The following is a 26454-nucleotide window of genomic DNA, read 5'->3' on the forward strand; positions in this document are numbered from 1 at the left end:
CCATGCGTAATGTAGCCTACAGACAGCGGGCATTATCACAGAGTCCAGTTTTCAAAGATTCGTACTCAGAGGAGTAAAAACACCACATGCTGTTAAAACAAGCATCTGAGTTTCCCTTCAATCAATAGTCTCTCCATTACTCCAATCATTTTAAATGAACTATTATTAGTCAAGCTGTTTCAGGAACTGAAGCTGTGTGAGCAAGAATAGCGATGAAAGACCTGAAAATGACTTATTTTAATCACCATGGACACCCAGAAGACAGCAGCTATTTGTGGACGTGTTACTTTCCTTTTTTTTCTTCTTTTTTTAACAGTGGTTTGAAAGTAAAATTTTGTACTGAATTAGATATACAAACATTTCTAGATTGATTGTCATTTTTTTTCTTTGATTCATAAACAGAAGTAAATACTTTTTAATAAGTGCACATTACTAGCGTTAGCTTTAAAAGGATTGTCCAATATATCAGCCCATTCTCACCCCCAAGGCGTCACTTAACTGACGCCTTGGGAAGCATTTGGACATGCTTCAATATCTGACGCTTTAGGCGCCCTTTAGCGTCAGTTAGATGACGCCCTAGGATCGCGTGTACCCTACCCCCACCCCACACCTAAACCTAACCGCGTCCTCTAACTGACGCTTTCCTTTAGCGTCAGTTAGATGACGCCGTAGGATCGCGTCATGTAAGTGACGCTAAAGGGCGCCTAAAACGTCAAATATTGAAGCATGGTCAAAGGTGACGCCTTGGGGTGAGAATGCGTTGAATATATGCAGTCCTTAGTGCATGAAATGCTACTCAGAATTCTCCCATTCAAAGTCTAAACCTCTGATCTTCACAGCTTTCACTCCAGCACCATGTGTGCTTTTTGAGCCATGCAGAACGATGCAACAATGCTCTTTTCCCCTCTAAACGATCTAATCGCAGAGATTTCAACTAGAGTCAAGGAGTCTGGACATTTAAAGAAAAATGTTTTATAAATAGATTTTTTTATTTATTTCAATAAATTAGAGTTATTACACATTGTTGAAAAATAAATCTATAATTTTTATATTAGGGGGTCTCTGTGCTGCAAAAAAGGTTGACCACCCCTGCTCTAATCTAATCTAATCTAATCTTTATCACAGAAAATAACCTTAGGGACGCATTACAGACTATCTTATCTTTTAGTCACATAGCAATTTTAGGATTGTTCTGTTTAACTTCTCAGATCTGAAATTAAGGCTTAAGATAAAGCATTTATTTAATACGGCCCCAGGTCCTAAATTAACCAATGCAATCTCGTCTTGATTTGGTGAACTCTAAGGATGAGCCTGAGAAAAATTCACAGAAATTGTCTACTTATTGGGTTTGTTTTTACAAAGTGATGCATTTGAGAAGAGTTTGATTGTATGTGCAAACTTTGGCGTTGCCAACAAAAGTAAAAAAAAATAATTAATATTAAATTCTCTGTTTCTTTTTAATATTTGACATGTCCGTTTATTTTGGTATCCTGTAACAATGCAATCAACAACAGAAAACAACCTTGTTGGTCTAACTCAGGGATGGGCAACGTCGGTCCTGGTCTCCTGGAGGGCCACCACTGTCTTAAAGAGTTTAGCTCCAACCTTGAAAAAAAAAAAAAAAATCACCTGCCTGTAACTTTTAATTCCGAAGACCTTGATTAGCTTGTTCAGATGTGTTTGATTAGGGTTGAAAGCTCTGTAGGACAATGGCCCTTCAGGAATGAAGTTGCTGCCTGGTCTAACTTAATAAAATGTTGAAACATACAGGTAGCTGAACTGATGTGTAAAATTCATCTTAATTCAATGAGATTGCACCAATTTCAGTTGATGTATTCTGTGAGCATTCCCAGAACATCATCCAGTTGATCCAACCAGTGCTGTCACTGGTCAAATTGGTGCAGAGTTTGCACAACGTTTTTTAAACAGGAACGGTGATGCGTTGAACACACTCTCTGCGTCCCAATTCGCTTATACGCCCTAAAAGTATACTCTTTTTGTGAAGAAAAAGTACATACTTTAGAGTGTGTAGCAAAAGAGTAGGCAAGCTTATAGCCTACTGTAGGAGCCATTTTATGGGAAAGTCATGTGACCAAATGATAATGGGCGTGTCGTTTATTACGTGTGGTACACCTGTTGTTTGTTTGTGTTAATATGGAAGAATGGGGGTGAGAAAAAAACTTTGTTGACCGTGTAAAGCGTGCAAGCCTGTAAAACATCATGCAAGCTGTAGCCTACAAAGAAACTCGTCATAGAAGTTATTCCAGCCACTCAGTTCTTTGGTCTGTCTTTATGAGCTGCTAAGTTAGTCAACAAAACTGTTTGTTTGAGAACGTGAACGCGTCGACGAACGAAGAGGCCCTCGCGCTTTTACTGGACGGAGGCGCTGATTGACGGAGATTAGCCCTGCTCGCATGGTTTAGCAATGAAAAGGATTATTGCACATTGGACTTCCAACACGATGGGGCCGACGTCTGTGGATATGTTTGCTGTTAACAACTATCACCGCACAATTGGACGTTCAAAGCAACAGGACCGATGTCTTCAGATGTATGCTGCTGTTGAACTGGTAGGACATTGGGTTATTACGTCTTTGCTTGTGTTCACGGATTTGAATGGTCTGACTGTTTGTTTACGATTGATGCAGCGCTGTTGGTGTGTTTGATTGATCGTTGTTAGACTGCTGGGCTTTCGCGAATCTATTGGAGTTGTTGTGAGACATATCCGATTATATGCGTTGTTTCGGATTGTGTTCGCTTGTTTGCCGTGGTGACCTGTTTAAATGCGCTGAGGTGTGTGTGCTTCAATTATGAGTGGGATGGAAATGGGTGCGAATGTTGAACCTGAACAGGACGCATGTAAAAGAAAAGTTCAACTCCCAGCAAAGGCTTTGACTTATAAACTTGAGCAGCTTCAGAAAGAACGAAAAAGAAAGGTAAATGTGATTAAACATGCAATGGGCTCTATGCAAAGCGGTATTTCCGGTGAAGGTGTAAGGATGCTCGATAACTTCCGCCGATCATAGAGTCCAATGCAATACCGAGAATTTATATTGAATTTTATACTTCATGGTTATACTAAAGAAACCTTAGTCACAAAAACAGACAAAACAGACACCCCCCGTTGTGTTTGCTTCTTTTTAAAATTATATTAAATAAACACAACTATATATAAAATTACATCTAAACGTATGACAGTTTCGTTTCAAAGATGGGAGGACAGTAGGCCTACATTTTGAAGACTCCATAATCTCCCCAACCGGAAACTGACGAGCATCCTTGCGTCAAATGCGGAACTTATGCGTGCATATAGCCCATACCAGCTATCAAAGAACTCGTGCTGAAAAATGAGAACGTTTCAGCGGTACAGTCTAAACTTGAAACTTTGGTGCAAACTTTTAAAGAGACCTATTCTTGACGATCCTATTCTAGAAGATGGTGTTTTAAGAGTTGGCGGACGTTTGAGTAGGGCAGTTATGCCTGAAGAGATGAAACATCCCATTATACTTGCTAAGGATTTTCACATCTCAGACATCATTCTTAAATGTATACATCAAGAGGTGGGTCATGGTGGTGGTCAACTATTTGCTATCAAGGTTGCATCAGAGATAATGGATACCCGGCGCCAGTGTAGCCATAAGGAAGATATTGTCCAAGTGTGTGATCTGCAAGCTTTTGCAAGCAACCCCAGGGCATCAACAGATGGCAAACCTACCTCTGAACAGAGTTTCTCCAGATAAACCAGATAACATTTCTCCAGATAAACATTTACATACGTGGCAGTCGATTGTTTTGGACCCTTTGAAATTAAGAGCAGAAGTATTGTGAAGAGATACAGAGTTATCTTCACATGTCTAGCCATTCGTGCTATTCATATTGAAGTGGTGCAGTCATTGGATACTGATTCCTTTTATTGATGCACTGCGACGATTTATCGCATGATGTGGACAAGTCTTGTAAATGCAGCCAAGAGCAACAAGTCAAGTCAGGTGTTTCTTAGCTCACATACTTTTTAGAAACCATTCAGGTACATTGGAAAAAGCATCAATGTGAGTTAATAGAGCTTATTTCAGAACTTGCTATTTTAAATCTTTCCTAATGTGATCTTTCGGAGGTCATGGAAAACAATAGGCTACCGATCTCGTAACACCATCAAGGTAAAAAAAAACCTGTTAGAAAACCTGAACATGTTTGGAATTACATGTGAGTTAATGATGACAAAAATAAAATAAAAATGCAAGCAAAAAAAAAAAAAAGAAATAAAATAAAGAAACATTCAGATTGATTAGTGAATTACTATTAAAAATAGAAGCATTTTCACTAATGGTTTCAGAAGTTTTGAACCCACGTATATAAAAAAAGCACAATAATTAACACAAGAAACACAATAAATCATATAATGGCCATTCTGCAAATACTCATCATAAAAACATGAATGTTCAAGATGTGGCAACAATTGCAACGAGAGAGAGAGAGAGAGAGAAATGTGTGAGCCTATTAAAGGTTAAAGAAAAGTGAAAGGATAGAAGTGAACACATGTGCGCCCCAGGACAATGGCTGTGACACTCACTCCCAGCAGTGACTCATCTGTTAGACCCTCAGCTCATCACCTTTGTTGATAACTGTACGGTGCCATGGCCCCCTTTAGATTATAGAGTACAGCAGCTCCAATCACAATGGACTTAATATCAAAAGAGTCTCCAACAGAAACAATACAAATATGCCCATTGAAATGATTGCTCAAATCAAACGCAGACTGATTGCCTAATAACAAAAGGAGGCTCTTCCATTAAATTATATACTCGGAAAATGTCACGAGTTATTTAGGATTTGTCTTTCATTCGTCGTCATCACTTGAGCATTTTTCTTTTTGTATGACACTGGTAGCAGGGGAAAATAATGTCAGTTTGACTTTTGCTCTAGCGTCTGTCTCAGACGACGATACGTTTGTCCTATTTAGCCACCGCAGCTTTTTTGAAAGGGAGGGGTGAGCAATGGTCTGAGCCCTTAGTACAAAATAATCACACGCTGCACCTTTAAAGCGGCCACAAAGCAAACAAGTATGTCAATCATTGTTTTTGCAGACTGGCCAAGTAGGGTATTTAAGTTAACCTCATGGTATCTTTTAAATGTGAAATTAAAAAAGTTGATCAATGGAAAGAAATTTAGTGTTGTAGTGACATGCTAATGAAATAAACCAATTCAAAGCCATTAGTGTGGTGTGGCTTTTGGGTTCATGGTTAAGTGCTAATCTAAATTGCATTCCCGCTGAAAAACAAGTGTTCCAGCGTGAAAATCTTGTCTATAAATTGTGTTGCGGGCCTTCTTATCAAATTCAATTTCAAATGATCCTCTTCTCAATTTTGCTTGGGAACTAATGTGGTCAGAACCAACATTTACACATTGAAAATGAAATGAATGACTTCCAGCCATGCTTTCGCCTGTGGCGGTGTGACGGTTATATTCTGTTTGTTTTAGTTTTCATTGACCTTACACGAAACTGCAAACCAACATTTTTTTTACCTGTTTTTTTTAATTATCTTTATTTAGGTTTAACATCCCATTCTGTGACCTGTTCTGATGTAGTTTTTATTTTTAATTATGCTTTTCCAATTTAATTACATTTCTAGAAAATGACAAAATCATGATGGTAAAAACTGAAGAAGAAATAAGAAATCGAATGGAATGAAAAACAACAACAAATAAATAGTTTGACCTTGTGGTTCAGCTAATTCAGAACCACATGACACACATTTTACAGCTTACCAAACAAAATAATTTTTTTTCTCTTTTTCTGTAAAGCCATACGACACCAGGTCAGCGGCCATGAAAAATCCCTATACGTTTTGACACTTTCATATAACCAATTCACATAGCTGAGAAGCTTCGTTCCCTACAGCAAACAGTGCAAAGAGGAAAGTGTCCTTTATATAATAGCTTTATTTTGATACAACGTCTGCTTTCACATCAACATTGCCCTGCCAACAAGACTGTGTTCTCATTCCTCTGATTACGCAAACAGATACGCTTTTATCTCTTTCAGGCATTTATCAGAAAATGTTAATAAGCACATTGCAGAAAGAAAGTAATTATCAAGAGGACATCTCATGGGAAGTGAAAGGAGAGCTAAGATTGTCTGCATACCAAACACAGTTTTGTTGAAATAGAAGGTTACCAAAGCACATCTTTCCTGGTCATTAACCTCTCCTAATGATATGATCTACATGGCTGCATTTCTCACTCATGGAGATGGCTCAATCAGCTAATAGAGGTATGAACCTCTCACTTGCACTTTCACATTGTATCAGCAGGTATTCATTTATTGTAGTGTGCTCATTGCAACCTATCACTCTTAAAGGACAACTCCGGCGCAAAATGAACCTTTAGTCTAATTACACATTGTTACCTAGTCAACCGTTATCAGAGATTTGTTTTCATGATTGCCGAATGTAAATAGTTTTATCTCTAAAAACAGTTTAGCCTATAACGCTAGTATAATGCTAGTATATGGGGCATAGAGTAATGACAAATAAAAATCGCTTGTTATTACCACTAACAAGGCTCAAAATAGCCCCACACTAAAACGACAGCATAACAAGGGTCCATACATTCAAACCGAAGCATTGAGAACTTTTTCGGTGTCCATACAGTTTAATAAGAAGATATTTTATACACACAGTAAAGTTCGCGAATACAGGAAGAAGCCATCTTGGAAAAATAGTCTCTACCAGTCGATCTACAAACGCCGATCCAAGTGTGCTGGTGAGATGTGAATAAGGTGATAAGGTGAGCACAAACAGTAGGCTACGTGAACATATTGAAGAGAAGAAAACGGTTTGTGTTTGTGTTGGTTCTGGAAACAATGGACCCTATGAGATTCTGCACAGTTCAGCGCACTTGGATCGGCGTTCGTAGATCGACTGGTAGAGACTATTTTTCCAAGATGGCTTCTTCCTGTATTCGTGAACTTTACTGTGTGTATAAAATATCTTCTTATTAAATTGTATGGACACTAACAACGTTCTCAATGCTTCGGTTTGAATGTATGGACCCTTGTTATGCTGTCGTGTTTGTGTGGGGCTATTTTGAGCCTTGTTAGTGGTAATAACAAGCGATTTTTATTTGCCATTACTCTATGCCCTATATACTAGCATTATACTAGCGTTATAGGCTAAACTGTTTTTAGAGATAAAACTATTTACATTCGGCAATCATGAAAACAAATCTCAGATAACGGTTGACTAGGTAACAATGTGTAATTAGACCAAAGGTTCATTTTGCGCCGGAGTTGTCCTTTAACAAAATCATATTATCTACAATAATGTGCCATGAAGCATTTACTGTAAAGCCTATACATCAGCTTCACTAAGGGACAGAAATACTGACCACACACTCATTTTTACTACTGAAATGAAATGCTTTTGAAATGCTATTGACTGATATCTGATCTTTTTAATGATTTCAAGAATTGTTTTTAGAGGTCCTAAACCTAGATCAGAAAGCACAATGAATTCCCAAAATGCCATTTATTAATCCAGAATTATGTGATCAGTTCTGTCAATTCAATAAAGATGCATGTAAACATTGCATTGGCATTTACCATCGCTATGTCTTAAAAGGACAGTAAACCCAAAAATGACATTTCTTGCAATTTTATTCCATGTCAAACATGCAGTTCAAGTTCCGCCCACCAAAATTCAACGGGGTGGTCTGGACTTCAGTGCTGGTGTTGGAACAAGAAATGCATTTGCTGCTGGAAAAAGGGGTCATAGAGCATGTACCCCCACCAGTCAGGGAGTCCAAGTAATATAGCCGGTACTTCATAGTTCCCAAGAAGGATGGATGGTTGTATCCAATTTGAAATCTAATGCACTTGAACCAGTCCCTGAGGAGGTTCAGGTTCAAAATGCTCTCTATCTCAATCATCTTTCGTGAGCCAAATTCAATACCAGGATTGGTTTATCAATCAATAGTCAATCAAAAGTATACTGGCGGGCACCAAAATACTTTCACGTGAATCACGTCTCCATCCTTCCATCTCACTGGAGGTTCCTGAGGTTTGCTAGCGGGATACCTTCTGGCCTGCTGCAAATGAGAGCCTTGCTGTGGTGGTAACGGCGAGCCTTGCCTTTTAAACGGCGTCATTTTTTTTATCGCACGATTAACTGTCTTTTTGGCCTTGCAAACTTTGTAGTTTAGTTCACATGGTTTTGCAACAGGACGCGGTGCAGCGCTATGCGTGAAACCCATTCATTTCAATGGCTGGTGTAGCGTGAGGACGTTTCGTTGCTTCCTCGGCCAAAGCGCAAGAGGAAACTATCTAGCTAGACCGGAAACAAAACAACAGAGCCGCTACACACACTTGTTTGGGCTCTCGAGACTGTCCACGTTTTGAGTGGATGACTAGCGCAAGACGTCAAAATGGATGCCAATAAGATTCAGGATGGAAACAAGTTTACTTTTAAAAAGTTGTCAAATGGTTCCACTGACAAGATCAAAGTTTTTTCTATCATCATTGCAGCACATCCAGTCTGAAAAACCACTTGATGATGGCCAAGCTTATACACACACACACACAAACACAGCTGATGCGAATTCTCCGCCCCTCGTCAATATCAAGACTTCGTCAGTATTTCTTTCACCCTTTTATTGATGGACAGTGTTACATTGTGTGAGGGATTTGCTCCAAGTGAAAATGTTAGTGTGAAATTCAACACAGTATATGTTGCTTTCAAAAAAAAAAAAACATTTGCACAAGCAAGCCGATCCACTTTTCCATGTTAAGAGCAATTAAAATGAGAAAAAATAATGGGACAAAAAGGAGACATTTGGAATAGATAAAAATGTGAGCTTAATTGGGATTAATCGTGAGTTAACCATGGCATTAATGCGATTAATCACAATTAAATATTTTAATCATTTGACGGCACCAATATATATATATATATATGTATCAAAATATACGATAAAAAATATAAAAAAATTTAGTCATACCTGGGAACAAATCCTGGTCAAAAAGACTGCCATCTCTCTCTTTTCATACAAATTACATCCACTTAGAATACTTGTTTTTTATATAAATGACTTAATTTAAAAGAAGAGATTTTCAGCTTTCGTGTCTCTGTGACAAATATTTACTTTTACTTGTTACAGTTCATTTTTCAGACATGTTTCAGAATGAACTTCACTGACAGAGAAAAGGAAAAACGTGCATCATGTTTATTTTTCTTTTTTTTTGACAAAAAGCAGAACACTGTTAAAAAAATAGACACTTAATGGGATCAAATGATATATAACACTTATATGTAAGGTCAAAATCAGCAGAATAATTTGAATCTCTTTTGCACTTATAAGTTGTAAGAAAAAAAGTGAGCCGGTATTGTCGGCGATACCGCCAAACCCAGAGGGTTAAAAGCCACGGGGTTTTGAAAGGTGTTTTTTTCTGAAAGGCGTTCCCATTCGGTTGTTAAGTCTGACGTCACGCGTGACGTTTAGCCTCTTCCGGGTCCAAGCGCTCCGCTCGTCCATATCTTAACGTTACAACCCATAACGTTAGAGTAAGCCCTTTTCTTAAAGGACTGGCTTCGCTTCAGCGCCAGTGGGTGTTGGGGATAAAGGAAAGAATTGTAACTTACCTTATCAACTGCAGCCATTTTCTCTTTTCTTTCTCGTCACAGGGAAAGCGGTAGAATGACAGTTGAATGTCACTTGTTTTTTTTTAACTCCGATCTATTTAAACAACATGGGACACAGCACTGCGGCATGTTAAAACTCGGGCAAAAGCGGTAAGCAGATAGAGAGGACCCAGCATTTGGACCCGGAAACAGTATTATCAGAGTGTGATTACGTCACGACTTAACAACCGAATAGTGCTGTCTCCGATGCAGTGTCCCGTTCCTTTTCTCAGAGAACAAGGGTTGAATACGTAACCGGAGATGTTTTTGCTAATGTAATGAAATTTATTCTTACAATGGTAGACATTGCAATGTAAGATATAAGGGTGCTATGTTAAATAAGTAATGCCTTGTCTCATGTAAATATTGGAAAGTTTTATCAAAACATGTTCCTGTGAGCTCAATCCCAGCTGGCCTCCAATCGCTATTTTCCAGCTTCACAGTAGGCAGTGTGCTGCAAAACTACAGTTCGTTTAAAGAAAGATGTTTCTCCCTGACACAACCTGGGATTGCAGAGATGAAGGAAGCTTTGTGCACAGTATTTACCTTCCTAAAACCTTCCTGTGCTGACCACACACTGAGCCTGGAAGAGAACCGTGAGGCTATAGAAGCATTTGGTTTGGCTGAAGTCCTTTGTTGTTCTCTCCTCTAAAAAAAGAGCACCAAACACCACTGAAAACACTCTGGCATATGCAGTCACAGTTCTTACAGAAAAGGTGAAACACTGAAAAGGTGTTTGAATCTCACATGTGAAGGTGCAGAAGCAATTTGGGGCTTTGAAAGTGTGATTTTACATGTCACTGTATTGCTGAAAAACAATTGAAGTAAAAAACGATTTAAAATCTCAGACAATGTGGCAGGTTAGCATATTTTTGGAAAGGTAAAAAGGTGTGCTCTCAAATTCATTCAGTATGATGTTTGAAGCATCACTGCAATTTCTCACATTTTCTACAAAGAATAAAGATGACAGGATTTGAGCTGTCACGCATCTGGCGTGACACTCACGCTTTCGGCATCAATCTCACGCTCTCATGCGCACGCAAGAAATGTCACGCCAAAATCCTTTTTTCTCCCCTCTCAATCCGTTCATTTTCCAAATAGACCACAGCTTATTAAAGACAGGAGAGGAGTTTAAAGGGATAGTTCACTTTTGAAATGAATTTTTGGGATATTTTAGCTTACCTCAACGACATCCAAGATGTAGGTGTCTTTGATTCCGCATTAGTGTCAATTTTGATATTTTTAGGTCAAACCGTTCGTCTGTCAGTCATATAATGCAGGGATATGGGGTCCACCTCAAAGAGCATGCACAGAGAAGTCCAAATTAAACATGATTCAATGACTCGTAAATGTAAGTACACATTGATGGCCTAAGACACGAAACGAGCGGTTTGTTTGTTTTTATCCTTGCATGCACGTTAAACTGTTTTTGGGAACTCCTAGAACAAAAATAGGAACATTTCAAATGCTACTGTATGATAGGGGCTCTTTAAGGCTTGTTTACCCAGTGCCTTCAGCAACGTGATTCATTAGCTAGATGGCACAAGAGCTGTCAGTGTGCAGTACATTGGATAATTAAGATTGTAGACGTGATGTGACCGGCCAGATAACTGATTGTGAGAATTGGCTTGTCTGTTGACAGTTCTTGACTGTGATTACTATTCTCATGCTTCAATGAAGTATGATTGTTTCTCATGTATTTATTTATTTAATGTAAATCAGTTTTATTTTACAAATGAAAACATGCTATGTGCAAACCGATGCCAGAAATCAGGATATATGCTGCCACCCAGCTTCTGGGTGTATTATATTTGGTGGTAACAAAAATATTGGCACCATACTCAAACAGTAAACCAAATATACCATGGAACACTGTAATGGTGTAAAGGTAATTTTATAACAAGTATTACAATCAGTAAGTGCTCTTTCACATAGCATTATTGCACACAAATTCTGTGTGTCTCTTATAAGCAAGCTGAATTATGGATGAATTATGGAAATATATGGTTCAATTAAATGCAGTCGTTCTAGAGAGGGTTCTTGTTGCATTTGGATGAAACCCTACTTCGAATCCTGTGCTCTGGATTGTAGCCTCTGCTCAGTATTATTCAGTGAAATAATCAGCAAGTTTCAGACTTCCACTGGATCCTGCCCCCAGACTGAAAAGGATGGAAACTTGCCGGTTTTCCCCTGTGTCCCACTCCCCTCATTATGCCTCAGATGTCATTATTCTACCATACCTCCTGGAGTCTTATGTTCTTAATCTCCCAGCGGACAGCAGCCCTGGCCAGGTGGGTGTGTGTGAGTGACAGAGAGGAACTTTCACACAATGAGATTCATACCTGCACATCTGGCATATATAAGAAAGCTCCTCTTGCACTGAATTTCATTGACTTCATAAAAATAACATTGTATAAACTAAAGGTATCTAAAAACAGGCTTGTGCAACTCTATCTCAGGAGGGAGAATCAGAATGATGAGTGTACGACAAACACCTCTGGTTTGGGAGGATTCTGGGACTGTCACTGTTAAAGACACTCACACATGACAAACGATCAAATTATTGGTGAAACTTTGTAAGGAATGTCAAATCAGCCGCAGCGTGCTTCCTTGAGTTAATCGCTGATGTTTTAGCTCTTACCTCAAGGGCATCCAAGATGTAGGTGTCTTTGTTTCCACAGCAGTTTCAATTTTGATATTTTTAGGTCAAACCGTTCTTGTCTGTCAGTCATATAATGGAGGTCTATGGTCACCACCTCAAAGAGCATGCACAGAAAAGTCAAAATTAAACATGATCTAATGACTCGTAAATGTGAGTACACATTGATGGCATAAGACACGAAACGAGCGGTTTGTGTGAGAAAACTAACAGTATTACCTCTTGTAACCACAGTCACGTCCAAGTGATCTGAGGGCTGAAATTAATATAAAATCTGAAATAAATATAAATATAAAATTTTAATTTCTTTCAAAAACCTCAATGACTCAAATCTTGAATGGTTGTGTATATTGAGAAACTTGTAATACAAAAAAATAAATAAATTTTTTTGGATGATTGCCTGTCATTTATACCTTACTAACCTCACCTTTTTGTAAGTGGTCTCCAATGTTTTTTGTTTGTTTGAGTCTTTTCACCCTGCTGTCTGAAAAAAATAACCTGCAATACAGTCAGGTAAATTTGTATATATGACACCCAAACCCAAAAGTAGCAAAAAAAAAATTCAGTATGGTAAATGGGCTCAACGTCAAAAATGTCGCAAGTCTCGCAACTAGCAGAAAAGTAGAGTCATCAAAGTCCCAATGTGAGATATACCAGAGTCCTTAGTACCAGTGCCCAAATTTGTGTACATGATATACGGATTCATGACCAATAGGGAGCTGTTGTTACACTCACTGGGAGTTGTTACACTCAACTGTAACAAGATCTACTGCTCCAAAGTGTCTTTATTTACACTGAATACATACTGAGGAATATTTATTCTTTATCTGACGGTTTAGCAATCGCAAATGCACAATACAGCAGCATCAGAATTGCTTGAAATCAAGCTAGGCCTTTAAAAGTATTGCTGTAGTTCAACAAACAGATATTTAAATGAATGGATTGTCTCAGAGCAGTCAAGGAAATCCAAGGTTCTGTCTCAGATGAGTTCCTCCTCAGTGACGCATGACGGATCCACAACTGTTCGGCCAGATTTATTCTCCATTGTGGCCCTTTTGTGTTTAGTAACCTTTTATAATATCCTTCATCAAATACATAACACAAAGAGCCTTGGAGTGCACAGTGAGCTCATGAATACAGAACTGAATCAGCTACCGAAAACACTCTAACTGGACGATTCAGGAAACCCGATTCAATTGCAAACGTTATTTTATCGAGTTCTGTTGATAATAATGTTGATCATTATATAAACTTAAAACTGTGTGTATAATTTATAATCAGATTTCTGTGTTCATTTCATTTTTATAAAAAATTAAGTTGTAGTAACTTAAATTAAATTGTCTGGATTTCTAGTTTGCACAGATAGACTAAACAAGGTTGTGACATAAAATAAATAAATAAAAGCTTGTGACATAAAATAAATAAATAAAAGCTGCTGTCATTGTAGTCATTAAGTATAGGTTCATGTTGAAAGTCAATTCGAAAGCTTCATCAAAGTGCTTTTGTGCAAGCAATAGAATTACTTTACATAACATCATGTCTTTCCTAATACAAAACAATGAAGTATCATTTGTTTATAAAGTTTATAAGTTATGAAAAAAAATGTAATATCTAAATCCTTACGTTATGAAGAGGTGTGATTTTTCAACTGAATTGAAAGATTTTTCAGCCATCGAGGCGGTAGATATCAGCAACTACCTCGTCTTGCAGACATACTTTGACTTAGCCAAACATAGCCACTTAAGTTGTATTAACTCACCTTTGACCAAGTGATCACTGCACACACGGGCATTTTCCCATTCGGCTCCTCCCGACCACAGACGTAGATTTGTAAGTAGGGGTGCACGATATATCGGCCACCGTATCGGTATCGGCCAATATTTGCTCATTTTTATGTTAACGTTATCGGCCCGATAATAAAAGGCTGATATATTAAAGCTGATAAATAATGAATTATTTCCTTCAACACTTGACACCTGACACACTTAAGATGCACACTGTTCAACATGATTGATCTTAATTGCTTAAAATATGATTGGAATCAAAAAGGAAAATGTAGTTTAGTGCAAAATGTGCTGTCATATCGGCTACATGAAAATATAATGAGAACATTGTAATTGTGTTAGGGGATGAATTTTAATTGTTAGACTTGTTTTTACTATCAGGCTTTCAAAAATTATATAAAAATTGGATTTAGATTTATCGGCTAATATATCGGTTATCGGCTTTCAAATATAAAGAATTATCGGCCAGAATGTTCATATCAGTGCATCCCTATTTGCAAGCCGTTTTTTCCGGAGTTTTTCGGTCAATTTCTAGCATTTCCCCCCTTATGAACAACAACTTTTGGTACACGATAAAAACTCTTCATGGTTTGATCGATTTATGTAATGATAAACGACGCAAAACAGGCATTTTGAGTTTGTTATAGTGCTTTCTAAATACAGCAAATCACTTCCTGCCCTCCATTTGCATTTTTTTTTTTATTATTCAAAATCATAACCCTCCATTTGCATTTTGCGCCATGGCAACGCAGTGGCGTGACGTCACATGAAAACAAGCTATAAAACTAAAGCACCAGTATCATGCAATAAAGTGAAACGTTGATGTATTGAAAGAGTAAATGTTGGATAAGAAAAGGACCATGATGTCTTTTAATTGATAAAGCTCACATCCAATGCTCATAGAGGTACACTCTTAGAAAAAAGGGTTCTATATATGTAGCATAGGGTTCTTTACTCAACTCCAAAGGACATTTTATGCTAAAAAAGGTTCAATAATGAGAAGAAAGAACACTTTTTGCACAAAGGTTCATTCAAGGCTATTATTCATTCATTATTACATTATTCTGCAACATTTTGTAGTTGTTATTAAATTATTGTTTATTAAACTGCTAACTTAATATCCCATTTTAATCATGCTGATTTTTGGAGGGTAAAAACTGAAATGGCACTCTTCGTGTGATATTGATTACATTTTTTTAACCACCATATCTTGAATTTTGTGATCATTCACATACATTGCATTTTAGGGGTTCCAAATACGTAGTGCTTTAGAACCTTTTAAGGTTCTATTTAGAACCTTTTCTTCTAAGGCTATTAATTTTAAACTGTGTTTTGAAACTTGTTTGAATATGGATTAGATATTGCAGTAAAGAATAATGACAATTTAGTCTAAATACTTAATATTACAGTTCACAGAGGACATAAGCTAAAGGCTCTCTCTCTCTCTCTCTCTATATATATATATATATATATATATATATATATATATATATATATATATATATATCTTGTCAATATTTCTTATTTAGGGTCACAAATGTGAATGCAAAGTTAAACATAAATGTGAGTATTAGATAAATAGAGTATTAATTTCATACAAAAGATTTTATTTCAAATAAATGCTGTTCATTTGAACTTTCTATTTATCAAAGAATACTGAAATAAAAATTTAAATGGCTGTTTTCAACATGGATAATAATAATGCTTTTTTTTGGAGCATCAAATCAGCATATTAATGATTCCTGAAGGTGAATGGTTTAAAATGCTTTTCTTCTCATCGGTGAATAACTTCTTGATGAATTTGAATGGGTCTTTGTAGCGTTTCCGTAGGCGCTCAGCTCTGCGTAATGTTGCCAGCTTATCTTTTATGGATGGAGTCCCTCCTTACTGATCCAAAACTGATCCTAAAATCTTACTAATCCAAAACTTTTGATTGGTAGCCTTTTATTGAAGACAATCAATTATGAATTATTAATAAACTCAAAAACATTTATTACAAAACAACCATACTCTATATGAGTATCTTGCATATACTGTGGGGTTGGTTGCAGGGGGCTTTGTTAAACCAAAATAACACTTACAGAGACATTCACCTGGTGTTAAAGGTCATTCATACATATGCGATGGACATCACCGTTGCTTGCCTTTGGCATTTTTGAAATGGCCTTTAGTATTCACGCACTGAATATGTGAAAATTGCCCTGCAAAAGGCAGCGTTTAGGTGCCACAAAGAACATTAGAAAGCTGTAGCATCAGACCTGATTTGACCTTAATTCATGAGTTATTGTCCGCCTTACTAGGTAGATTGCTCACAGGCACAGAATGGACAGAATAAGTAGACTGCTCACAGGCACAGAAAGGACAGGAATACTGAACAGAAAATCTGTTATTCATAAATTCATAAAAATCAAAGAGTGACTGTTTTGAGAATGCATGCAGCAATGATAGAATAGCAAACAAATTTCTTAATGCAACGAGAAAAGATTTATGAATATTTCACCGACTAGATATAAATTTGTTTTTTTTTTTAAGATGCTACCAAAGTATTCAAAATGCAGATATTTATTTGTTAAGTTGCCAGAAGCATATGGACGACTATAGGGTTAGAGTTACAAAAAGTTAAAAAATTAATTTTTATTTATTAATTACTTGTGTCGTTCAAGGGAAACACTTGGTAACATTTACTGTGTCCTTGTTAAATGCTTTGTATTTATTGTAGTGATAACTGCATAATTACATGCAACTCTTAACCATACAGTAGGTATGTGTTAAATTTAAATTTAGGCCTGCTCTTTACACTAAATATTATGTGATTTCGAATGCATTAATCATTCGAACAACAGTTATTGTATATTTTATTGTAACATATTTGGTCCTAGTGGTATAGAAAAAAGTTGTTCAATTCAATTATTCTTTTGTTTAATGAAAAAGAAGTTGTGAACAAAATTACAAAGAGTAAAATAATGACCAAATTTTAATTTCAGAATTAACTATTCAACTGTCTGAACTAGTGTTGTCACGGTACCAAAATTTCAGTATTCGGTACCGATACCAGTTAAAATTCACGGTTCTCGGTACCAAAGCTTAGTTTAAATTTACATATATTTAAGTGTTTATCACGGTTACAAGTATGGAAACTGTACATTTGTATTATAAACACTTTAGAAAAAGATTAGATAAAATGACCTAAAATAAACAATATTATACACTAACACACACAATGAATTAAGTAAACAAACATTAACAATCAGGTGTTTGTAATAAATAATATTTTCAAACATTAATTAATGTTGTAAAAATATATTGTTCACTCAATGTGTTGATAACGAAGTAATGTTTATGAATGGTATCTTTGTAGCATTACCATAAAACATGTTTTATTTGACTTGACTGTCCTTTTATTAATCTAAAACTGCATTCATATTTAATTTTAAAAAGGCTTTTTAAACCTGCTGAGTTATAAAGGCAAGAATACGCCTAGAACTGGCACTGACATTAAATGACAATACTAATACCATAGTACTCTGGTGTCGGGTAGATACTACTGTGCTCATGTACTCGTAAAACTACCCCGAAAGCACTTTAGAGGCCGTTCACATGTCGCGCGTGTTTTTAAATTATATTTTTGCGCGTGCAAGCGCTTGCTCTCACGCGGCGTCTGTCGTTGCTATGCAACGCCAATGAGTTTTTATTAGGAGCGCGCTTGAATCAAGCCTATATTTGAAATTGCGATTTTCCATGTAATCGGCCTCTTATGGCAACGTGACATTAGCCTAATCCAAAATATTTCCATATGTGGCTCTTTCCTCCGTTCGTTTCAACAAGTGGATTCAGAGAGAGAGAGAGCCATATCAGCGTTATAAAGAGGACGCAACTGTGCACGTTTCAGACATCGCGTCTAGAACAGAACTGGACGAACCTGGTATTCGGTACCTAGAAAAGCTGGTACCGTAACATTTTTTTTTTTAGTACCGACTTGGTACCGAAGTACCGAGTTTTTTGACAACACTAGTCTGAACTCCCACCTACAACAGTCAAAATGTAAATTCAAAAGTTTGATGTCAATGAGATTTCTTTTATGATTTATGATTAAATAAATTTCTTAAAAGTGAGAGTAAAGAGAATGCTGTTTGAACCATTCATCAAAAAAAAAAACACCTCCAAAAACAATCACGATTTCTACAAAAATAACTGATTTCAACATTAATAAGTTAATTAAAGTTAAATAAGTTAATTAATTAATTAGTTTTTAAAAACAAAATCACCATTTTTGAAGGATCGTTGTAATGATACTGAAAAAAATTAAATAAATAATTACAAATTTTTATATATATATATATATATATATATATATATATATATATATATATATATATATATATATATTCTATTGTGTATATATACGATATATGTATATATATATATATATATATATATATATATATAATTTTTATATATAAAAATTGTAATTGGGTGTAATTTTTTTTAAATTGTAACCTTTTTATTATATTTTTGATCACATAAGTGCAGCCTTGTATATAACTTCAGATGACGCAAACTCTGAATCAACATGTCTCAAATAAATATCATAATAATTTTTTAACAAATAAGTATTCATTACTTTTTTCTGCATTTAATTATTACATCGTTAAATTACAATATACAACTACACAAATAAATGTGAAAAGGGATATTCTCTGAGGGATATTTATATTCCTGATCCGCCTTAGTGTGCAGACTGCAAGCTTACAAGAATAGATAACCTAACATTTTGTAGTAGGCCACTTCTATTCAGTCAAATGTTAATCTTTATTGTCCGGCACCATTCTTGCATGAAAGAATTTGTTTGTGAATTTGCAGAAATTACACTGTAAAATGAATCAAACCTACAAGCAGTTCAATCAAGGAGATAAATAAGTGAAATCATATAACAATAAAATGACCAACTTGATCTAATTTGATAACCAGACTAAAAGTTTACAGAAGGTTCATTACTGACAGTCTGACAAAAAGGCACTCGTTCAATATTGGCTGCGAGAAAATTACACCCCACACCCTGACATTATCCACAACATGATAAACTGTGATGCACAGCTCTGATCAGCAATGGTGACATTCATCAACGATAAATATTCCACCAGTTCTGCAAGAAAAGACACAATTTGATGCATTCATGTTCAAAGTGAGTCTTCTAACGCTGATAATTTCACCTGTCACTTCCAACCCAAAATGCATAATTATATACTTCAGTTTGTATGTTTTGGTGTGCGTGCACTTTTTAGTAGACTTTTTATAAAAAAAATATTATAAAAAGACCAAATTCAGTTTGGTCACCGCACATAAACATACGGTCCCAGGCACTTAAAAGTCAATTATCCAGTTTTCTTAAAAAGCACCTCACCTGACAGCTTTCCTCGAAACAGCACTTGGACCTGTTCAGAAAACTAATGAGATTAGCTTTGTGTCCGTCTAGAAGCAGCTGGACTGTGCTTTAGTAACAGGAAGAGCAGCACGACACAAACTAAAGAACATTCTCACTTGAGAATCAGCAACAAATGAATTTAAAGGAACAGTGTACCCAAGAATAACAATTCTGTTTACTCACCTATACTTTACTTACAATTATTCCTTTAATCACATGCATGGACTCAAGTTAGGTACAAACATAAATTACATAATTCACAAGTCAAAAGGTGAATAAAATCTCTGTGCTTTTTTCAAATCAGTAACAATATGATAATATATCTGCAAGAGGATCTTTGTTTTCCTTCTGCTTGACATTCCCTTTTCTACAAACAACCCCCCACCGGCACATTCCAAGCCCTTGCAATGAAAAAGAAACAAATAAATAAAATACATTCTTGAACAGACAGGAGTGTTGTTTCAGTAAGGTCACATTGTTGCACAGAACAAAAAATCTGGAAGCTCAGTACGTACAGTAATTTTCTTTTTTCCACATTATCTTTCTCCCTTTATATTATTCCGTTCAGTCACTACTTTTCCGCATCTCTTAATCGACAAGCCACAGCCGTGATGAGGGCGGCACCTTTTCCGCTGCCATCTTCTGATTGGACGAGAGTGACCTCACAGTTGGGCGCTAGGTCTCTTAAGGTCTCCCGCATGATGGTGGAAAAGCTGATGAGACAAAAGAGAAAACAGAACATCTGAATGAGGCTCTTTTGTGTATTTAATGTTTGTTTTTGTTGTTTTCCCATAGCATAGTACATTAAAAAATCTGCACTTTTCAAAACGTATTTTTCTATTAATATAAAATACCACTGCATGAGTCTGAAGCCTCAGATATCGTCCAAACTTGTGTTCTTGAAGGTGAACTCAAAAGAACCATAGATAAGGAAAGCAATTCATATATGAAGAGTTCAGATGCAAAAGCCTCTAAATGCCATTTGAAATTTTCTTCTTTAATGATGATTTTTATCAAACTTGTATATTTAAGTTCAGTAATTTCATTTAAATAACAATTAACAGGTAATTATCATTGCCATTTAAGTGAAATCACTGAACTTAAATATACAAGCTTGATAAAAATGATCATTCTAGAAGAAAATTTCAAATGGGACTTAGAGGCTTTTGCATCTTAATCTCTTCGGATATATATATATAAGTTTGACAACATAGGCCAATTAACATTGTAATCCGCTGGGCAAAAGTTCAGTTATAAGAATTTTGGCATGATAGTTAATTTACTTTTAAAACATTTATGTATATATATTTTTATATTGTTAGGCCCATTTATTTGTTTCATTTTACAGCAGTCTGTGTGTACAATGGATAGGCCTATAAGCCGATTTAAATTTGAATCGTGCACTTTGCGCAAAAGTTCAGTTATCAAAATTCTGGCCTAATAGTTAATTTACTTTTAGAACTTGATGTTTATATAATTTATTTATATTATTAGGTCCATGTATTATTAGTTTAATTTTACAGGACTTTTTGTGTAGGCTATGTTCCTTCTTACACAGGCTAGGCCTAATTTGTCATTTGAAATAAAACATTTCTATTTGGAAAATGTTGTTGTTGCTCTTTAGTTGGGAGGTAAGCTGTGGTCTAAGCTAAAAGTGAAATACTCCTTTTTTGGAGTGAGCAGGGGGTCAATTTGAGTGGAGAGCGAAGCAAACTGCGCTGAGTGCTGAGAGATAATGAGTGGAGCGGCCTGATGTGGCTTTGAGCGGGGGGAGCCGAGGGGTGCGAGCGAGGTTATGCGAGCGAGGAGCTGAGATTCTCACCGCTCCACTCCGCTCATATGCTCTGGGTCATTACAGCAAAAGGGTGTTTCTACTTAGTACTAAAGTTTAAAACTTAGCATTTTTAGTTGAATTAACTATCTGGCCTCCATTGCACTCACCGTCATGTCTAGCTTCAGTAGCTAGTGCACCTCTTGAGGCCAGGGGAGTGAGGTTTAATCACCCAGCTCTTACTAGTCTGCCTCGGTCACAGATAGAAGATCAAGACCTCATAAAAAGGTCGGCACCGCCTGTGATTTACGGCTCAACTTAAACACCTCTGCTACATTAATAAGCGTCATGGGGCACTTACAATCTTTCATTTCAGGCTACTGTGGTAGATCTCGCCTTGCATAAGCTACATTTTTTTTCTCACGTCCCTCACAAAAGTAGAATGTCGACCCATAATTTGAAAACCACTAATTTCACTAAGTAATCAGGGGCAAATATTAGCTCCAAAAGAGATTAACGGTCTTATCCCATCATTGTGCTGTGTGGTCACTCACTGTGGATGAAGTTTGTAGAGCGTGCCGTCCACTCCTACTGTGATGTTGAGTTGCTGGAGGCCACGGTTCCGCCGTATCTTGTCCACCACAGCAGCCAGACCGGCTCCACACAACTGGGCCGCCCGTTTGGACACCACGCTGCAAACCTCCTTCACAAGAATACTGTCGTCGCACGTACTGCTGGTCAAGCCCAAGTGTTGCAGGATGGAACGGACCTGCCTCAGTGCCAAACGATCGCTGTGAGAAAGAAACAGATTAATTATGATGATTAAAAGGGACCCTTTTCAAAGGTTCTACGATAATAGGTTTTCATGCTTTAATATCAAAAAACATTTTTCACATATTTTACATTATTGCAGCACCGCTCTTCACAGTCTGTCTAACAGTTTAGTTCTGGTCTCTATAGCCCCTTTTCCACCAAAGCATTTTGAGAGCCGATTCGGAGCCGGTGCCTGCGCGCGAACCAGTTCTTTGTGTTTCGACAGCCAAAGAACCGGTTCTCAGCCAGGAGAACTGGTTCCAAAGCGGCACCAACTCTTTGCTGGACTAGAACCGTTCTTTTATCACGTCATGCTTACGTCGGGGGCTGGGGCGGGTTTAGATGTGTTCTAAACATCTTTTCTGACCATAATAAAGGATCGCAAATCCAAGAGAAACATTTGCAGAAACACGATGTCCGCCTTTGTAATTGTTATGCTTGAAGTTAACACAAGCGGTTCTATTTTTGTCATTTTTTTATTGAAGACATTATAAGCAAAGAAGAAAACAGTCACAATATAGAACAAATAAATGGAAAGAAAAAAAGACACAAGACAGGGGTACATAACTTATCAGAAAAGATTACATATCAAATCAAACGAAAAGATTAAAAGACTTACATATTTCAATTGTTTTTAAAGCTTTCTTGGTACACGAGTTAGAGATAATCCGAAAGTAATGTTGTATTTGCAAGCGTTTCTAAGACGTATGGCGACGTACACAGTGACGTAATGACGTCGTTCCCTGGGCGCTCTAGTCAGTGGAAAAAAAAATAGGTTCTGAAGCGGTTCGCAAGTTGAACCAACTGTGAACCAGCACCAGTTCTGAACCAGTTCTTTTTTTGGTGAAAAAGCCCCTCCTGGCCGGCTGGACCAGTGTGTTGTGATTGGTCAACCGCTTTGAGCATGTTTCAGAAATTTGTCACACTTCTTACCATAATCTCAAGTTTCTTTTAATAGACTAAAAACAAACCTCGCCCTTTTTTTCGCAAATGTCTTGGGCGGGAATTATTTAAATAAGCAATATTGTGACATAAAAATCCATAAAAAGACTGCAATCAATGATTTTCAGGAAGTTTTAAAACAGGGTTTACTGTTTTAGAGAATAGTTTACTGTTTTAGAGACATTACGGTTGGACAAACAGATTTTTAATGCATATTTCACGTGTTAACATATGCCCTAATAATATATTATAAAATCATGATCTCATTAAAAAGTTTGTATCTATTGCACAAATTTAATTTCTCGTACCATCCTACGCCACAAATAGTTTTTGTATGCAAACGATACCCACTGTAAACCCCTTGGGTAGGATTAGATGTGTGGAGTGCGTGTGTATTACACGCCATAAAGTGCGTATCATATGCACGCATAAACTGTGTATTCACGCAAAAACTATTTTTGGTATGAGAAATTAAATGTGCTGTAGATACGCACTTTCATGAGATCGCAACAATATGCCTATGTTACAGATGAAATATGAAAGACAACATTTCGTTTCTTTTTTGTTATAAATTTTTACTGTAAAATAGACCACTGCCACATCGAATAAGCTTTTGTTTTCATAGTTATCAGAGTGTTTGTTCCAATGTAGGCTTTATTCAAATTAATGAATCCTTGCAAATGCGTATGATAAAATGTATACTTTAGTTTTTACAAAAAAAAGATTACACTTGGAATGTTACAATTTTAATTGTTGTTGTAATTGTAACCTTTTTAATAAAATAACAAAGAATATATTTACAAGGTAGATGTAAACAAAATCTTAAAAGCTCAATATAAGCCTTCTCTTTAAATTATTTTTATTGTGTTTTATTAGTGACAAATTTGGAGAGAGGAGATTTTTGCATAAAGCTTTCTGAAAATACAGTGTAAATTAACTACACAATTACTTGAAATGTTTACCTTGGATATTATACAATTTGGAAGCAAAAATACAGATTTTTTTTTCAAAATGTTTCCAACTGTTAACCAATTTTGTAGTATATGAAGAGTTCAGATGCAAAAGCCTCTAAATTCCATTTGAAATTTTCTTCTTTAATGATGATTTTTATCAAACTTGTATATTTAAGTTCAGTAATTTCACTTAAATAACAAAGTGAAATTACTGAACTTAAATATACAAGTTTGATAAAAATCATCATTAAAGAAGAAAATTTCAAATGGAATTTAGAGGCTTTTGCATCTGAACTCTTCATATATTTACATATATTATTTTATGTCCTTGCATTCTTTCTTGTGGCTTAGTGACACACCTGTGAGAAAGGCTCATTATGCAGGTCATTGTCTTCTCAGGTGTGAACCAGAGCACTATTCATGATCCATGAACAATGCATTTTTTGATAACCAAGCATAAACAATAATCTCTCAAAAATCCAAACATATACATGTTGTTCACGTATTATGGTAGCCCTCTTTGTGCTAAATAGAGTGTGATTTCACCTTGGCCATTAATATATTTAAAAGCAAATGAAAAAAATACAAATATCATGTCCAAACATATCAAGGACCCCAAAAACACCTTAGACCCCAGAGGGTTAAGCATAAAAGAAAACATCTATTTATATGTCAAGGAAACAGTAGAGAAAGAAATCTCTGATGACCGAGGCACTCCTTCATTAAAATGTCTTTATTACACAAATGACATGTCCTAACAAATTTAAAAAGCCCACGCGTAGCGGCATTAAGCCTTCTTCAGAGCATGGTAAAGCAGGTAGAAAACTGATCATAATATCTAAGACACGCAAGTAGGAGCACTACTTGTCTACTGTTTCCTTGATGTCCTACCTTGAACCGAAGAGCACCCAGGTTAAACTTTTTTAAAGGAATTGAGCACGCCACTCATCTTGAATCCATACAGCAAATCTATTTATATGTGCCAAGATGCCTCATCAAATAATATAATCAGCATGCCTGCAACAGAGAAGCCCCTGGGGCTCAGACACCAATGTTAACAATTCATGCAGTCAATTGCAGGACTGTTCTTACACACCTTTCAATCTGCGACAGGAACTTGGTCTCAAAGATTCCGCGAGTTTTCAGTCTCTCTGAAAGTTTGCCACGGAAAAGCAGACCTTTGGCAGTGAAGTCCAAGAGCACGTTTCTGACAATCTCTCCAAGATACATCCCACTGATCATCTTCTCATACCTGAAAGTGACAGAAAGATGCAAGGAATAATTTATATTGATGTATATTGATGCAAAAGTTTGAAGTGATGAGTGAAAATATTCGATCACAACTTTACATTATTTGATTTACAACTAGGAAAGGCAATTTGTATAATGTATAAGTTAATGCATTGACTGGCTTGTGGCTATACTTTTTAAATAATGTCTATTTGTGCAACATACAATAGAACTACAGTGGCATGGCAACAAAGTACCTGACTGTTAAAAAAAAAAAATACACCTTAAACGAAATAATGGTTTGGGGCAAAATTGCATGCTGCCTCAGGGTCAGACAGCAAGCAATCACCAATGGAAAAATACTGAGTTTATCAGGACAGTGAATGTAAGGCCATCCATCTGTCTGCCAAATGAATCCCAACAGACACTAAAAGATTAAACGTGACAACAAACCAAAGCACATGAGTAAACCAACAACAGAATGGTATCAACAGAAGGAAATATGCCTTCTGGCAACTTGACTGAGATGCATTGGCATGATCTCAAGACAACAAATTGTAACAACCAATTTATCAATCCATCCAACTTTTTCCAGAATCTTAAAGGGACAGTTCACCTAAATTAATATTATTTACTAGTATTTATGTTGTTAAAAAGAAGACTGAATTTCTTTCTTCCTTGGAACGCAAATAGTCATGTGTTCGTAAATGCACGGAAAAAATAGACCAAAATATTTTTCACTAAAATTAATCCATTACTCTAATATCTCATTCCCAATTGGTATGAATGTGCACAAGTGTAAGTGGTTTTAGGACAATGGAAAAACTTCCTTATTAATTTTCTATCTACTGTAGCTATATGTAACAAGCTACATATACAGGCTACATTTGTGACTGATCACGGAAAGTACTAGGAACACAAGTCGGTTCTGGGGCATTTTGAGTTATTCATAAATTCTGAAAGTGTAGTCTTGATGTGTAACACATGGAAATCTGATAATATTTGGAGAAGTTGTGGCCATTTGAATGTAGGCACTCAAAAAAAGCTCAAAGGGGAGAAAGATTGTGCCGTTTTCACCTCTCTCTCCTGCTGGGAGTGCCAATAGGGCTCATTTACATCTCATTTAAATAAGTCATACCCCCTGTAAAGCAAGGGGAGGAGCTAAAAGGTCTGCAAAATGTGCCAAAAAAAACCCCTCTTATGTACA

At 36.4% G+C, this 26454-nt stretch overlaps 1 protein-coding gene across 1 annotated transcript in view; it reads right to left on the reverse strand.

The window, feature by feature from the left end:
• Positions 1 to 19724: 19724 nt before the first annotated feature.
• Positions 19725 to 26454, reverse strand: part of hk2 (hexokinase 2) — a 50400-nt gene continuing 43670 nt past the window's right edge. Inside the window, exons 16-18 of the mRNA XM_039658723.2 lie at positions 25114 to 25269; positions 21864 to 22100; positions 19725 to 20251 (exon numbers count right to left, since the gene is read on the reverse strand). Coding sequence (XP_039514657.1) covers positions 20110 to 20251; positions 21864 to 22100; positions 25114 to 25269 — 535 coding nt within the window. The 3' untranslated portion in view covers positions 19725 to 20109. The remainder of the gene's footprint in view (positions 20252 to 21863; positions 22101 to 25113; positions 25270 to 26454) is intronic.

The sequence above is a fragment of the Pimephales promelas genome, chromosome 4, assembly GCF_988280905.1.
Source record: "Pimephales promelas chromosome 4, fPimPro1.hap1.1, whole genome shotgun sequence".
NCBI lineage: Eukaryota > Metazoa > Chordata > Actinopteri > Cypriniformes > Leuciscidae > Pimephales > Pimephales promelas.